The following is a 15,509-nucleotide window of genomic DNA, read 5'->3' on the forward strand; positions in this document are numbered from 1 at the left end:
AATAATAATATCGTTCCTTATTACATTAGATTATTCACTTCGTCTACATGGTACCATTATGCTTAATGGACTGAAAACCCCTAGGGGAGATTTCATGAAGATCTCTAATCACTGATTGCCAACTCTATGCAGATGTGTATGTAGCATGAGACTGCTTACTGTCAAAAACTGTTACAACACAGTGAAACGAGCGCCGCTGTTGCAGGCAGCTCACTGCGCCGGCATTAGTGTGTGCTTCACCTCACTGTGTGTTCACTGTGTGCTGAGTGTGTTTCACTAATTCACGGATTGGGATAAATGCAGAGTCAAATTTCCCTCACGGGATCAAAAGAGTATATATACTTACTATACTTATACAACAGAAAATGATCTGTGCTACAGCATCAGGTGCTGATATGGCCTGCATGAGTCCTCTTTTGCCCTGCCCGTTTAGGCCTTCATGATACAAATGGACGAGAGAGAAAGAGAGAGAGAGAGAGAGAGAGGGACAGACAGAGAATAACCCTGATATTTGTATGCAACAAATAATAAATTGATATTTACATTGTGCTGTACATCATGTAATATTTATTACATATATTTCAAAACGTGTCACATTTCTCAGTTTTCTCTTTCACACTGTGAAAGCACAGTACAGTCAGATATTATGGTCATTCGGCTGCAGGGTTTAAGATCTTGCCCATGAACAGAATACTTTTAGTGTTATAATCTGTGATGAACACTAAGAAAGGCCGGTCGATTTTCAGCGTCTTCGGTTGAACAGGGGCTGACATGAGTACAATCTCCACTGTTGTGGCTGCAGCTGCTTCTGTGCCTTTCTCGTCCACATTGAGGACAGCTTTGTGTTCCACCTTAATGTGGAATGAATGGATAAAACAAATGGAATGGATAACGTGAACGAATACCCATCAATTGTAATTGTGTACTTCCACACACAAAACATGTCCTCATGTGCTATACTGTTTAATATGTCTGATACATACCTCTGATACTTTTACTTTTTGGTCCGTCATTCCGGTGAAGTCGGCTGTATGAGAAAAGGCACTGACAACACCCATTGACTCCAAGGTATCTTTCAGTGAGAATTTGCCAGAGATGGAGTATTTTGGCATGTGAACAATCAGATTACTGAAATAGAAATAGAAACAGGCATAAGTAATAGTCTATCTATGATGGAAAGACTTAGCCCCTGAAGTTCATGATTGTACGCACTGATTTTAAAGTAGGCCTATAATTGTTCTTAAATTGTGTGAAATCGTTGGACAAATTACCTAGATTCCATAGCGTGCATCCAGTGCTTCAAATGATGGCGGCAAATGCTGTCCTCAACCTCCTTCATCTTCCCCTCGTCCGGCATGACGATGATCATAGATGCGCTGCCCTTGTATGGAAGTCTGAGTACAGTGGTGAAGTTCTCCTTGTCCTCATAGAACTCATAAAAGCCATTATTCTGCATCATGTCTACCGATGCCTTTGTGTTGACATCCACTTGGAAGTCTCCTTTTTTAGTTTCTTCCAGATCAAAATATTCCATCCATTCACCTGGAAAGCACACAAATGTCATTGGCTGAGTGAGTGAGTCCCCAGCATAAAGGAAATCAAGGTTGTTTCACTGTGCCTTGAACCACACCTACCTCTAAAATAAATGCAGTTGATAAGCATCATTACGGTGGCTGGGTTTACTTCCTTCACCATATCATTGATGGTGTTGTTGGTGTTTTTAGCTATGTACTTGTTGATTTCTTGCACTGCAACATCAGGTTTGGAAAAATCAACAGAGATTGCCTCACTCTCGTAGTAGTGTTTGGCGTCCTCCAAGAACTTATCTATGACCTTGGCCTCTTCCATAACAGCAACAGCGTTGCTTGCATCAAGCTGCATGTGTTCTTGGTTGTGGCCCAGCATGTGAAAGATGTGCTCATAGGCCTCATTAACAGTCTCAGGGGTCATTTCAGCATAGCCAAGAGCCTGGTACAGCTGGGAGAAAGTGTCACCCTTTGCTCCAAGAGCCAGCATGGACAAAGCCATGGATATGCTCAGTGGGGAGAAGAAGATGTTCTTTGACTGGAACTGGGGTAGAGCACTCAGCTTCTTGTAGAGAGTGAAGGCAAAGTCAGCATTGGGTTGACTGAGCATTTGGCTGTGTTGGCCCTCGTGCTGTGGATGGGGCTCGTCCTCACCATGGTGGAGGTGGTGGTGATGCTCTGCTGTGTGGGGCCCGTGGTCATGGCCCTCATGGTCACCCTGTGGGGCGGCCAAGGCCATAGACAGGAGCAGGGCAGCTACCACACCACAATGCACAATCACTCTCATCTTATGACCTGTTCAGAGCAGGAACACACACACATTGGCAGACATAGGGCTGAGTATTGTATTGTTTCACCATACATATAATACATGTCATGACGCAACACATCACATTATATTGCACATTATAAAATAATTTATAATACCTTAACAAACCTTAAATGGTCATTATAAATAAGGCATGATTGTAATGTTGTCAGTAACTCTATCTGGCATTACAAGATCAACAAAGAGGGTAAAGTGTTAAAGTTAAATTTATGGCATTAAACAGTATAATGATATAATGTTTAATTGGCAAGCTTGGAATTCGTGGACTTACCCTCAGTGCCTCCCTTGTCAGTGCTATCTTAAGGGTAAATCTGACATTTATAGTGATTTTAGAAGTAGCCTGTTCATGTCCTGTAAATATTAACCGGTACCCCAGGTGACTTTTTGTAAGCATTGATCCAAATTGAATCAACATGTCCTTCAAAACTGCTGACAGGCCTACATGTGTTTCACCACAGAAAGAAATTTTGTTTAAGCTGCACTTCTAGCTTCATGTTGGGTAAATAATGAATCATGCAATGACCCCTGCCTTAAAATATACATTTGTCAGATATTTTGCCACAACCGGTTGGCAACCGTGGCAAAATATCTGACAAATGTAGGCTATATTTGTAGGAAATGTATATTTGCAGAGATCAGTGTCGTTAGACCTGGGCATTTGAGGCTATAGCCCTGGATGTCTTGGGAATAGCCCCGGATCTCTGTGCTTCAAAAAATAATGGTGAAAATCGCTCCAGAGATTTTTTATGAGGTTCCAATCGAACGCCACGGCCAGCAGCCACAACTGCAACATTGTTACTAACGCTGACCTGGCGTTCCTTATGGAGTCGGAATAACTTTTTGCAAATTCAACATCAGTGTTCTATTCTTCCTCCCTCTGTTGAACCCGTCTACGGTTTAAGAGTGTGTCCATGAGAGGACCAGGCGGGGGTGACACATGCCGATTTTGATGAAACTTGGACAGTTTGAAGGGTCCACCTAAAAACTCAAAAAGCCAAAATAGTACGAAATCTGAAACAACCCAGGGGGAGTTAGAACCGCCTCCTTGTTTTAGGGCAAAAAAACTCAAAAAAAGGCCCAAAATTGCATAAAATGTTGACATCCCTCCTGCTGTCAGATTTAAACACAGCAAAGTAACAATCCATGCCATAGGTCTAATTTTTGCAAATGTGATATCTCCAACATATCTCAGGGCTAGAAACAGTCACAGGTCTGGTCAAGGTCACTGTGACCTTATGTACATCTCATTGTGGTGAATAAACCTCTAAAAATCCCTGACATAATTGCAAATGTGATACAAACATTCACACTGACCCTTTCTGAAACCAATCCCTACCCACTCCCATAAGTTACGGTGTGCACTCAGGTGGGAATCACCCTTACAGCTAAATCGAGTTCTCCATGTAAATAGGAAAATGTTGGAGTTCTTTTATCACTTTTGGGTGCTATAGGCTAGTTGGAACTGCTCACCTCAATGAACTATGATAAGCTATGCTAACAGTGGGTGCTTCAGACTGAGGCACTGCACACACACAGATGAGAAGGGTATGTATCATCTTATCTAACTCTGGCAGAGACAATAAGATAATTTACCAAAATGTTGGCGTGTTCCTTTAACACTTGGTTAGGAGTGCAAGTGGCTAGGGAGAGAGTGTAGCTAGTTTCGGAAAGGGCCTTTCACTCACAGATAACAAATAAATTTGAATTTGATGGTCAAAGGTCCTAAGTCAGGGTCATTGTGACCTCACTGTAAGGATCCTCACCTGGACTTTGGTTTTTATCTCCCCCTACCTGTCAATGTGATGACAATTCTTTGTTTTGTTTTGATCTAGCCATGTGCTATCATATGCCCGATGCCACGCCCATAACCTTATTTGGGCAACTTCCTGTCTTTGTTCCTTTCTCTCCATTTTGTCTGTTCACCTGTCCCTTATTGTGTCAATCAGTTGGGTATTTAAACCCTGCCTTTTTAGTTTAGTTTGTCGGATCGTCACAGTTTATGCTGTTAGCTGCCTGACTTACTTGTGAGTGAAAGACTATCTTTTCTACCAGTTCTGGACCCTGCCTGTTTTGACCTAGCCCGCTGCCTGTCGTCTCGGATTGTTTGCCTGAACCTGTCTGTCTGCCTGCCTTCCTGTGAACTCTGCCTGTCCCTGACCAAGTCCTCTGCCTGCCCTGTCTGGATTGTTTGCCCAAACCTGTCTGCCTACCTGCCTGTGAACTTTGCCTGTCTCCGACCAAGTCCTCTGCCTGCCCCGTCTGGATTGTTTGCCTGTACCTGACTGCCAGTCTGCCTTTGAATTCTGCCCGTTCCTGGACTGTGTTTTTGCCTGCCGATTGAATTATAAGCTAAATTGTTTCTCTGCGAGTTCGACTGGATCTGCTCTTGATTCCCAATCCGTGTTCTGACACTCACATTCTTGTGAGGAATGCCTATAGGAAGTTTTTTTTTTTCTTTCAAATTCGGCACACACAGTCACTTACACTCAAAGATGAACTGATTAGATGTGAGTGGTCAATGTTACTGTGACCTCTCAAAAAAACAACATGGGCCTACTGTATTTTTACACCTTGAGCACAATATCCTGGAAACACCTTGAGGGAGTTGTTTCAAATTTAGCACAACTTAGGCCCTGTACACACATAACCAGATATTTTATGTTTGGGTCTTTCGTCCACACATAAACCGTGTTTTAGCCCACACAGATATTTTTTTAAAACCTAAATTCTAAAGAGAATGCTGGTTTACTTGGATCTGTGGACATCCAAAATGGAGATTTTTACGAACAAGTATATACATATATATACTCTTTTGATCCCGTGAGGGAAATTTGGTCTCTGCATTTATCCCAATCCGTGAATTAGTGAAACACACACACAGCACACAGTGAACACACACAACAGTGAGATGAAGCACACACTAATCCCTTTTTTTTTCTTTTTTTTATTTGCAAACATCATTGACATTACAGAAAATGCAACACTACGACATGCACAAGAATACTACATACGACAAACAGATGTACATTACATAAACACATACTGTAACTTAACAAGACATCACATTGACTTGGCTTCCACAAACATAACACAACATAACATTAATAACAGAAAGGCTAAGGATGATTAGCGTCCAGGATGATTACAGATATGATATGATTATCAGGGATGAAATTGATGACCGGAATGAAAAGAAGGGGGTATGGGGGGGGGGGTGTGCGGATGGTAGCTCTGAGAGTGTGAATGAGGTGGTGTTGGGATGGGGGCGGGGATGGGGGGTGAGGGGTAGTGAGTATGCGAGGATGTATGTGTGTGTGTGTGTGTGTGCATATGTATAAGGCTGGCTTGCTGTTGGGCCAGGAGGAGAGAAGCTGGAACATAGAGAGGGAGGGTTTCAGAGGAGAGGAGTTGTAATTATTCTATTAAAGATAAGTATAATAATAGGAATAACTGATTGCCTGGTTGATTGCCTGACTGATTGCCAACCTGGGCACCCATTAATGGCCACAGTTCCACCCAGCCCCCGCAGTTATACTGCGACGAGCTGACAGAGGGGAGGACCTGCGTGCCACCCATCCCCCCAGGCCCCCAGCATATGCACACATCCCCCACTACCATGACCAACCACACCTCGCCCCCAGACCTTCACCCAATACGCCACTCTTGACCTAAATATGTACAGTATGTGAATGGCTAGGTTGAGGGATCTATCTAGAGTGTAGCATTAAAAGAAGTGGGCATGCATGGTGAATATCTGTCAGGATTTCCCCATGCACACCACACTTACCCTGTGTAAGATGTATGCCTCCTCAATGTGTGCATTAAAATAAGTGAGGCATGCAGATAGACACCTGATGAGGCATCTACCTGCACTCCACTCTTACCCTAGCCTGTTTTGTAGTTTTTGTTTATGTTTGATGTATGTCACCTAACATGTAGTGCAATTAAAAGAGAGTAAAGTGTGCTGTGTGCTTCCAGGACAAGGCGTGTGCATGAGCGTATGAGGAGGGTGCACACCGGGGGCCCAGGGCCCATAGATAACCCACAGGACCCAACCAATGCCAAAACCACACAGCGACCCGCCAGGACCGAGTCTCCCAAGCCATCCAATGGGGCCCCATCATAATAACTATGGGAGAGAAAGAGAGAAATTAGTAAAGAGAATGTAAATAAAAGGGGGAGGGAAAGAAGGGGATGCTATTTATATTACTACTACTAATAATAATAATAATAACAATAATAGTTCCAGCTACCCTCCCCTGCCCAGTGTTCGATGATATGTGTATCTGTTGATGAAGTGTGTTATGATGGTGTGGAGATGGAACTCAGGCAAAGAGGGTCAGGACTGTAAGTAGGTGATAAAGGGGTACCAAGGAGAGGTTGTATCCTGAGTATTGATTAAGTTTGTAGTTGATAGGTTTTCTAATGATATATAGTCTGTTAACAAGTTTTTCCAATGAGTGATGTGAGCTTTGTTCTTAGATTTCCAGTTCATGAGGATTGTTTTCTTGGCGATAGTCAGCGCTACCAGCAGTGTTTTATTGCAGGAGTTGCTTAAATTGACTGTGGATGTATCACCAAGTATGCATAAGGAAGGGGATGCTGGGATGTGACAGCCAAAGATGGAAGAGAGAGATTTTGTGACACTCACCCAGAAGTGGTTGATTGGAGTGCAATGCCAAACCGCATGAATGTATGTATCTGGGTTATTTTGTGTGCAGTGAGTGCAAAGATCCGAGCCAAACCCCATTTTAGCCAATTTATGTGCAGTGAAGTGGAATCTGTGAAGAACCTTGTATTGTATTAGTTGTAGATTACTATTCTTTGTCATGAGGTAGATGTTTTTGCACATTTTGGTCCAGAAGTCAGCACCGGGAGTAATTGATAAGTCTGATTCCCATTTGTGATATGGCAGGCCAATTGTTTTTTCTGAACGAGATATAATTTTGTAAATTTGGGAGAGGGAATATTAAGCAGCTCTGAGATTGGTGGGGGAATGTCAAGGTTAGCTGTCTGGATGTTAATTTTTCCTAGGATAGATGATTTTATTTGCAGGTATTGTAAGAAGTGTTTACTCTCGCCGTGCTTCTGGACCAAACAGGAAAATGAGGCCAGATTATTGTCTTGAAGAATGTGTTGAAGGTGAGTGATGCCCTTTCCCATCCATGTGTGAAAGTTAAGTGTTTTTTTACTGACGGTGAAATCTGGGTTATTCCAAATCGGGGTGCGAATTGATGGTGCTATAGGTGAATCAGTGATGTGGTAGAATCTCCACCAGGCTGTCAGAGTAGCTGAAATTGTTGGGGCTTTGAAGGATGGATGTTTTTTGACCGACTGACTGCAGAAAGGGAGATCTGAGATTTTAATTTCTTTACAGATTGTTTGTTCTAGGTCTAACCAGGTGTTGTCTGAGGGGGTGGGGTGTAGCCATTTGTGGATGAAGTGGAGCTGGTTGGCCAGAGCATAGTGCTGGAAGTGTGGGGCCTCTAGTCCTCCCATTGCTTTTGGTTTTTGGAGAGTGGTGAGTTTGATCCTTGGGGTCTTATCTTTCCAGTAGAATTTAGTGATTAATGAATCGAGAGACTTAAACCAGAGGGTGGTGGGCTGGGTTGGAATCATAGAGAATAGATAGTTTATTTTGGGCAGTATTGTCATTTTGATTACTGAGATTCTGCCCATGATGGATAATGGGAGGTTCTTCCAGCGTTGAAGGTCATCATCTATTGAAGTGAGTAGAGGGGAATAATTTAGGCTAAATAAGTCTGACAGCCTGGGGGAGACTTTTATCCCTAAGTAAGTGATATAGTTAGTGCAGAGTGGGATAGGTGAAGAGTTGGCTGTCACATCCCAGCTGTTGGGATGTAATGGGAGAACTGCAGATTTATTCCAATTGATTGAGTATTCATAAATTTTAGAGAATGTGTCAATGAGTTTGATGGTTTCTTCTACTGATGTTGTGGGGTCTTGAAGAAAGAGAAGAATGTCGTCAGCATAAAGGCTGATTTTGTGATGCATATATGGAGTCTGGACACCTTTGATGAGGGGGTTCTGACGGATGGCAGCTGCTAGGGGTTCAATGAAGATTGTAAATAGTGAGGGGGAGAGTGGGCACCCCTGTCTAGTTCCCCGGTGAAGAGTGAAACTTTGTGATGTTAGTCCATTGGTGATTACTGTGGCTGAAGGAGAGGTGTATAGAAGTTTAATCCAGTTAATGAACGACTCCCCGAAGCCAAACCTCCCTAATGTGGAAAACAGGAAATTCCAGTTCACCCTATCAAAAGCTTTTTCTGCGTCCAGAGTTGCTATGATGGTATTATCTTGAAAATTTGTGGAGTGATACATTATATTTAACAGTCTGCGGGTGTTGGTGGATGAAATTCTACCTTTAATGAAGCCTGTTTGGTCTGGGTGGATAATGGATGGGGTAACCTCTGCTAATCTGTGTGCTAGCATTTTTGCGATTATCTTATTGTCCACATTGAGGAGAGAGATTGGTCGGTAGCTGGATGGCAATGTTGGGCACACACTAATCCCGACGCAGTGAGCTGCCTGCTACAGCGGCGCTTGGGGAGCAGTGAGGGGTTAGGTGTCTTGCTCAAGGGCACTTCAGCCGTTTCTACTGGTCGGGGTTCGAACCCTTCGTTTACAAGGCCGAAGCACTAACCAGTAGGCCACGGCTGCCCCCGTGGACAAGGACGTGATGGTTACTTTGGGTATTGGGTGGGCTTTACTTGTTTCGTAGCCTACTGTACCTAGATGTCCATCTATCGTAAAAACATGTCTGTAGACCCTGCTTATTAGTACAAGTTGTTTTAAAGCAGAGACTCTGATATGGTATAACCACCTAGCTTCATGTTAGGGTCCCACAAGGAAATCTGTCTGAAACATTGAAAACATGATAATGTACATTACTTGTGAATCTGTTTCCATTGCATGCCACATTACCAGTGGATAAAATGGGATTTGGCAGGTGGGGGAACCCTAAAATCCAGTGTCGGTGCAACGGGGAAGAATGACTCACCGTTGGACAACATATTGAGTATCGTGGTGCAATACTTTTTGGACAAGAATTTATAGCTTCTTGGTCACCTGTGTACACACGAAAATTAACTCCCCAATTATTTTAACAATATAATCGTGGCCCCAGCCGTGGCGCGGCTGGCTGGGGCACCTGCACCGTACGCCGGCGACCCGGGTTCGATTCCCGCCCCGTGGTCCTTTCCGGATCCCACCCCGACTCTCTCTCCCACTCGCTTCCTGTCATTCTCTACTGTCCTGTAAATTAAAGGCATAAAAGGCCAAAAAAATATACTTAAAAAAAAAAACAATATAATCGTGCTGTATCATTGGTATGAAAGAATAGATTTATTATTAAATTATCCGAGGTGGCGGAACTGCGTTCCTCCCACTTTAATTCCTGCATATGACCGCTGTCTGCTGTGTTGGGCTAATGGGACAGTGCTAATTGAGTAATGCCAAGCTAGATTAACATTTTCCAATGTTAAAACCATTTATCACATGAAAAATAACAATGTTATTATCATGTGATAATAACAATAATAACAATACTCTGTGTTTCCAGGATATCATGTTCAAGTTGTAAAAATATTTTTTAGTGAATAGTGAAATAGTTTATTTTTTTTGTGAGGTCAGAGTAATATTGACCAGGGCTTGAAAACGAAATTATTTTTCAAACGTTCCGTTCCGAACGGTTCAGGTAGGCCTATGTTTAACGTTTTCGTTCTTGCATGCGTTCCGCCACCAACATATCGGTCCTGAACCGGTTCGGAACGCAAAATATCGTTCGTTCTTAAAGTTCCGGCAGTGTTTGGCGGGCCTATCAAGTCTATTTTTGTGGACTTTACCTTAGAATAGACGTACTCATTATTTCCCCTTGATTTAGCCTATACCGTAGCTATGCCCAAAAATAATAAATCACAGGCGGCATCCAAAAACATTCAGATGGGCTATCCATCCCATAGCCTACAGACTTACTGTAGGCCTAACCTATGCCTATAAATAATTTCTTATCAAAAATATTTCTGGATACGTGCTAAACTCCTTACCTGGTTGTAGCCTTTTGGAGTTTTATCCATATGGAGATCTTCAAAGGCTTGCGCTATAATTCCAACCCTGTTTATAAACGAACCTGTCTGTTGCTGACAAGGCCTATCTCAAATTTCCTGTTTAACTCTTCTAGGCTACATAGAATAGGCTATAATTGCGCAAACATTTCAAATCCCGACTTTAAAACGACAAGGCGTGGACAGGCAAAATAGGCTATTACGCATAGGCTACAAACAATTTCCAAATCAGTTTCAGTAGCCTACGCCAGTGTTTCTCAAACTTTTACAGACCAAGGACCACTTAACCATTAGAAAAAACCTCACGGACCACATAGCTAATAGACACAATAGGCCTACTCACTGAACCCACCTTGCTTATTGTCTTTGCACCTTGCTTATTGTGTCAGAGGATTCATATGATTTAAATTGGCATAGCTTACATAGGCAGTATTGCAGAACTTTGGATTTACATACAAGTTGGTTCAATATTGCAAACAACGCATCTATATTATTTTTTACAACAGCTCGCGGACCACTTGGGATAGCTTGCGGACCACCAGTGGTCCCCAGACCACACTTTGAGAAACACTGGCCTACGCTACGAGCTGGCCTAAGATCCGAAGTGGCAGACGGATAGGTTACACTACAACAGCAAGACAAAATATAGCCATTTGGACCAAAGGTCCATTTATTCGTTTTTTTTATTTCAAACTGCAGAAATCAAATTATTAAGCTGTTATATAGAGAACGGAAAAAAAAAACGTTATTAACCGGTTTTGTGGATTTCAGAATAACGTTTCTGTTCCGGAACAGTTGAAGACCATTTTGTTTTCGTTTCCGTTTCCGCTCCTCGTAAAATTCCGTAAAATTCCGTTCGTTTTCGGTTTTCGTTTTCGTTCCTTGAACCGGTTCGGAGCCCTGATATTGACCTTTCACCACCCAAATATAATCAGCCACAAAACTTCTATTAGACTTTTTTTGAGGACAGTCACTGAAAGGAGCTGTAACAAATATCGGAGGCTGCTGAAAAGGCAATGGCACTCACATGCTATTTGGGGTCATGTTGTAACCTGAATTGACTCTGAGAGACGCTGCTGCTGTGTTTCTGGAGTGGTAGTTGTTGGTGCCTACATCAAGGGCTTGCATGTCGGCTGTGTATGTTGTTGATCAGATCATAAGTGTCCACAGTAATGAAGAGGAATGACTGGAGAATTTATGATATTGCTTGGTATGTTGGTATGATCGGATCATAAATGGCCATAGCAACAAACAGGAATGACTGAAGAATTTGTGACAATGGTTGGTAGTTGGTATCTAAATATTTGTTGGTATTTGTTGGTGTCTGCATCAAAGGCTTGCGGTTTGACTGGGTATGTCAATGATCAGATAATAAACCACCAAAGCAATGAAGAGGATTGACTGAAGAATGTGTAGGTATTTGTGGGTGCCCACATCAAGGGCTTACAGTTGGTCTGGTTATGTTGCTGATGGGATCAGAAACTGTGGTAGCAAAGAAGAGGAATGACCAAAGACTTTGGTGGTACTTCTTGGTGCCCTCATTAAGGGTTGGTGTTTTGTTTGTTGTATAGTTGCTGATGGGATCATAAATGGCCACAGCAAAAAAGATGATTAACTGAAGAATTTGTTGGTATTTGTGGGTGCCCACATCAAGGGACTGCAGTTTGCTTGGCTGTGTTGCTGATCAGATCATAAATGGCCATAGCAAAGAAGACAAATTACCAAAAAATGTGTCTGTATTGGTTGGTAGACAACCTATCATGAGTGTGGAGGGAGCTGGGTCTAAGATGCTAGATACCACTGTTAAGCCTTCTGGAGGTCACCGATGAATGACGAAGACAAAAGTGCAAGTGAATATTTGTACCAAATTTGAAAAAACATCCCTACAGGCATTTATGATTTATAATTTTCTCAAGAATGCAAGGTCCTTGACCTCGACCTTTGACCACCAGATTCAAATATTTGTTATCTGTGAGTCAAAGTGAATATTGTATCACATATGAAATTATGTCAGGGATTTTTTTAGATTTATCCACCACAAAGGGATATACATAAGGTCACAGTGACCTTGACCTTTGATCTTTGGCTACCAAAATGTTACAAGTTATTATTTGAATCCAAGTGACTGTTTCTAGCCCTGAGATATGTTGGAGATATCACATTTGCAAATATTGGACATACGGGTATACTGGTGTATGTCACCCAATGATGTCATTTTGAGCTACCTTAAGGAATATATTGCACTTAGGACATTTAAATCTAGCTTGGATTTGATCAGTAGACATGATTGATGATAATATATCTCCATTTGTCTACCATAAATGACCTAAACATTATGTTTCAACCAATCATTGAAATAGATATGTATTTGACATCACTGGCTGGATCACACTATTTAGGGATTTGCCACGAAAAAAATAATAAAAAGGCCGAGCATTTTCTTTTGATTTATGAAGTCCACAGATGGCCCTTTCATGTGCAGAAAGAATTTTGAAAAAAGGAGGTTGCTCATCAGAGATATTCAGGTCTGAATATTGCTATTTTTTGGGTATTCGCCAAAAGGCATGTGACACAGTGGATACGTGCAGTCCTGGACTGACACCAGTGACACCTTACGCCTTGTAACTCCAGTTTTAAACTAACCTTGGATGGACCTTTGATGGCATGGATTGTTACTTTGCTGTGTTTAAATCTGGCAGCAGGAGGGATGTCAACATTTTATGCAATTTTGGGCCTTTTTTGAGTTTTTTTGGCCTAAAACAAGGACGGGGGCCTAACTCCCACTGGGTTGTTTCAAATTTTGTACTATTTTGGCTTTTTGAGTTTTTAGGTGGACCCTTCAAACTGTCCAAGTTTCATCAAAATCGGTGACGTAGCATGTGTCACTCCCGTTTTCCATGAACTTGTTCTTACAGTAAGTCTACTAGTACAGTAGTCAACAGGCTTTTTTTAACACTGCAAGCTACCATAGGGTATAAACTGAGTGGAAGAGCCAGGCTAGCCACAGGTAGTCCTAGGCAAACATACCAATGATTTCATGCCAAATACACCTGTCAAAATACACCTGTCTCAACAGACACACCTCAGCTATAAAATAATAGTTTCTTATATTTTGTGTAGCTATTCATTAGGTAACTTATTAGTAATTTCACTATCAATTCATTTCAATCTACCTTTTGCAATGAAGTGCTAATGACTGAGTAAAAACACAGTATGCTTATTGAACTTTGTAGAAAGATGAGTATTGCAGACCCAAGGCTCATTGGTCTCCTTATTTCCTCTGTTCACTGAGTTCACTTGACCTGGGCTTCCGCTTTCAGAAAACTCACCCTCTCTGAAGTAGCAGGTGCCCTTATAATCCAGAGGGACTTTTGCTATCAATGAAATGTTGTGAATATGAACATTGAAATGTAAACAAATCACTGTGGGTTTACAAGTCTGTAGTAACGTTCTTATTGACAGCGCTTCTGCTGCTTTGTGCTGCTTTACTGTGATAAAGCACATTTCTAAGTTTAGATATTTAAAACAGCAACAGCATCAACCTTGTTCCCTCCTGGTCTTTTATAACATCCTTTATAACCTGAAGAGGGACCCCTATTTCCTCTGTCAGATCTTACAGCTGCTTTGATGACATAGGGTTCTATCTTACACCCAGCGCAATGTGGCACCAAGCACGACACAAGTCTTGTTCCTATCTTACACCCAAGGCAGTGATTTTATTTTTTGCCATGTGTTCCAGTTCAATCGAACATTGCGCCCACAGGAGTGTCAATTAAAAGAATAGGTGTGGTCAGGCGCATGATCCAAAAATCGCTATCTTAAACCCACAAGACATTATACGCCACTGACCAAGAAAAACCTGGTCTAAAGCGAAAAGTGCATACTGTCACGAAATGTAAACAGCTTTTAGCAGCGAATCCCTGGCAACGACTCATCTGAAAGATTAATATCCTTATCAATTTTATTCAGTCATTCGAACATTATTGGGGTAAGGGTTATGTTTTCGATTGTAACATCCTTGTCAGTCAATAGTGGAAGTAAATAACTAAACACTAAGTAGAACTGTTTTGTTGTTGCCAATGAGACCACAGTGAAGTTAATTTCAGTTTGCATGAGTTCAAATAATAGGCGAGTGCAGATATATGTGGCTAGTCACACACTTTTTAGTGGAGCAAGGTGTAGTGGAATCCTGGTTTTGCATACACAGTCTCGCGTGTAAGCATGCTCCTTCAGATGCGTCTGTCAAAATAACAACGCACTGTTTGATGTTGCGCTCCTTGCTGCTAAAGGGAATAAGAGAGGTCACTCTCATGATAACAAATAACAAAATCAAAATGTGCAACTGGTCTATGAGCTCTCACACTACAAAAACAGTGTGGAGAACAACATTGTGAAACACAAAGAACAAAGAGAACAAAGGAAAATTCCGGTATTTAGCACTTTGAGTCCCTTTTCTGGTTTGTTTTGGATGAACTATTTTTTCAGACTATTTTTTGAAAAAATAGTTCCACAATAGCAAATAAGACGGCTGGAAATCATACATTGCGCCGATATATTTGATTTTAATAATCAACGAACACCACTAACCACTCGGTGAGTTGCACAGTTTTGAAAACGAACGTTAAGGGTTTTTTTAGGACATGTTTGTGCATGCCTGTTGCAGCCACTCTGAAGCAGTAAAGGCGATTCAAAACGAGTCAGAAAAGTCGAGACAGGACCAATCGTCAAAATTTCGGTGTCCACCACTCTAGTTCATCCAAAACAAACCAGAAAAGGGACTCAAAGTGCTAAATACCGGAATTTTCCTTTAAGATTTTTGTTATTTTAAAAAAAACACTTTTTTAACACCTTTCCGACATTGCCTTTTTCATCTCGCGCACCCCCTAGTGGAAGAGTGGAAGCTCGCGTACCACCAGTGATACACTACCACAGTTTGGGAATCCCTGGTTTAATGGATGTTACGCCCAAAACACACCCATGACTGATTAAGAAACATAAGGACAACCCTTTTAAACAATGTGCCTGGTGCCTGGTGGTACGCTGTCAAGATAGCGATTTTGGACTGGCCAC

The 15,509-nt window shown here is 41.9% G+C and overlaps 1 protein-coding gene across 1 annotated transcript; it reads right to left on the reverse strand.

Moving 5' to 3' along the window:
* Positions 1-547: 547 nt before the first annotated feature.
* On the reverse strand, positions 548-2,763 carry LOC121711038 (alpha-1-antitrypsin homolog). Its single transcript, XM_042094319.1, has 5 exons — positions 2,627-2,763; positions 1,635-2,321; positions 1,272-1,542; positions 984-1,128; positions 548-851 (listed from the first exon to the last, which is right to left on the reverse strand). Exons 2-5 carry the CDS (start codon positions 2,311-2,313, stop codon positions 651-653), a joined length of 1,296 nt encoding a protein of 431 aa, XP_041950253.1. The 5' UTR covers positions 2,314-2,321; positions 2,627-2,763; the 3' UTR covers positions 548-650.
* Between the last annotated feature and the right edge of the window lie 12,746 nt (positions 2,764-15,509).

The sequence above is a fragment of the Alosa sapidissima genome, chromosome 6 (genome assembly GCF_018492685.1).
Source record: "Alosa sapidissima isolate fAloSap1 chromosome 6, fAloSap1.pri, whole genome shotgun sequence".
NCBI lineage: Eukaryota > Metazoa > Chordata > Actinopteri > Clupeiformes > Clupeidae > Alosa > Alosa sapidissima.

What these genes read in the sequence shown, in the direction of transcription:
- LOC121711038 (XM_042094319.1), bottom strand. Translation starts at nt 2,313, where the DNA reads ATGAGAGTGATTGTGCATTGTGGTGTGGTAGCTGCCCTGCTCCTGTCT. An exon ending in CAACTGCATTTATTTTAGAG is followed by an intron (nt 1,543 to 1,634) that starts GTAGGTGTGGTT and finishes TGTGCTTTCCAG; the next exon opens with GTGAATGGATGGAATATTTT. An exon ending in ATGCACGCTATGGAATCTAG is followed by an intron (nt 1,129 to 1,271) that starts GTAATTTGTCCA and finishes TTTCTATTTCAG; the next exon opens with TAATCTGATTGTTCACATGC.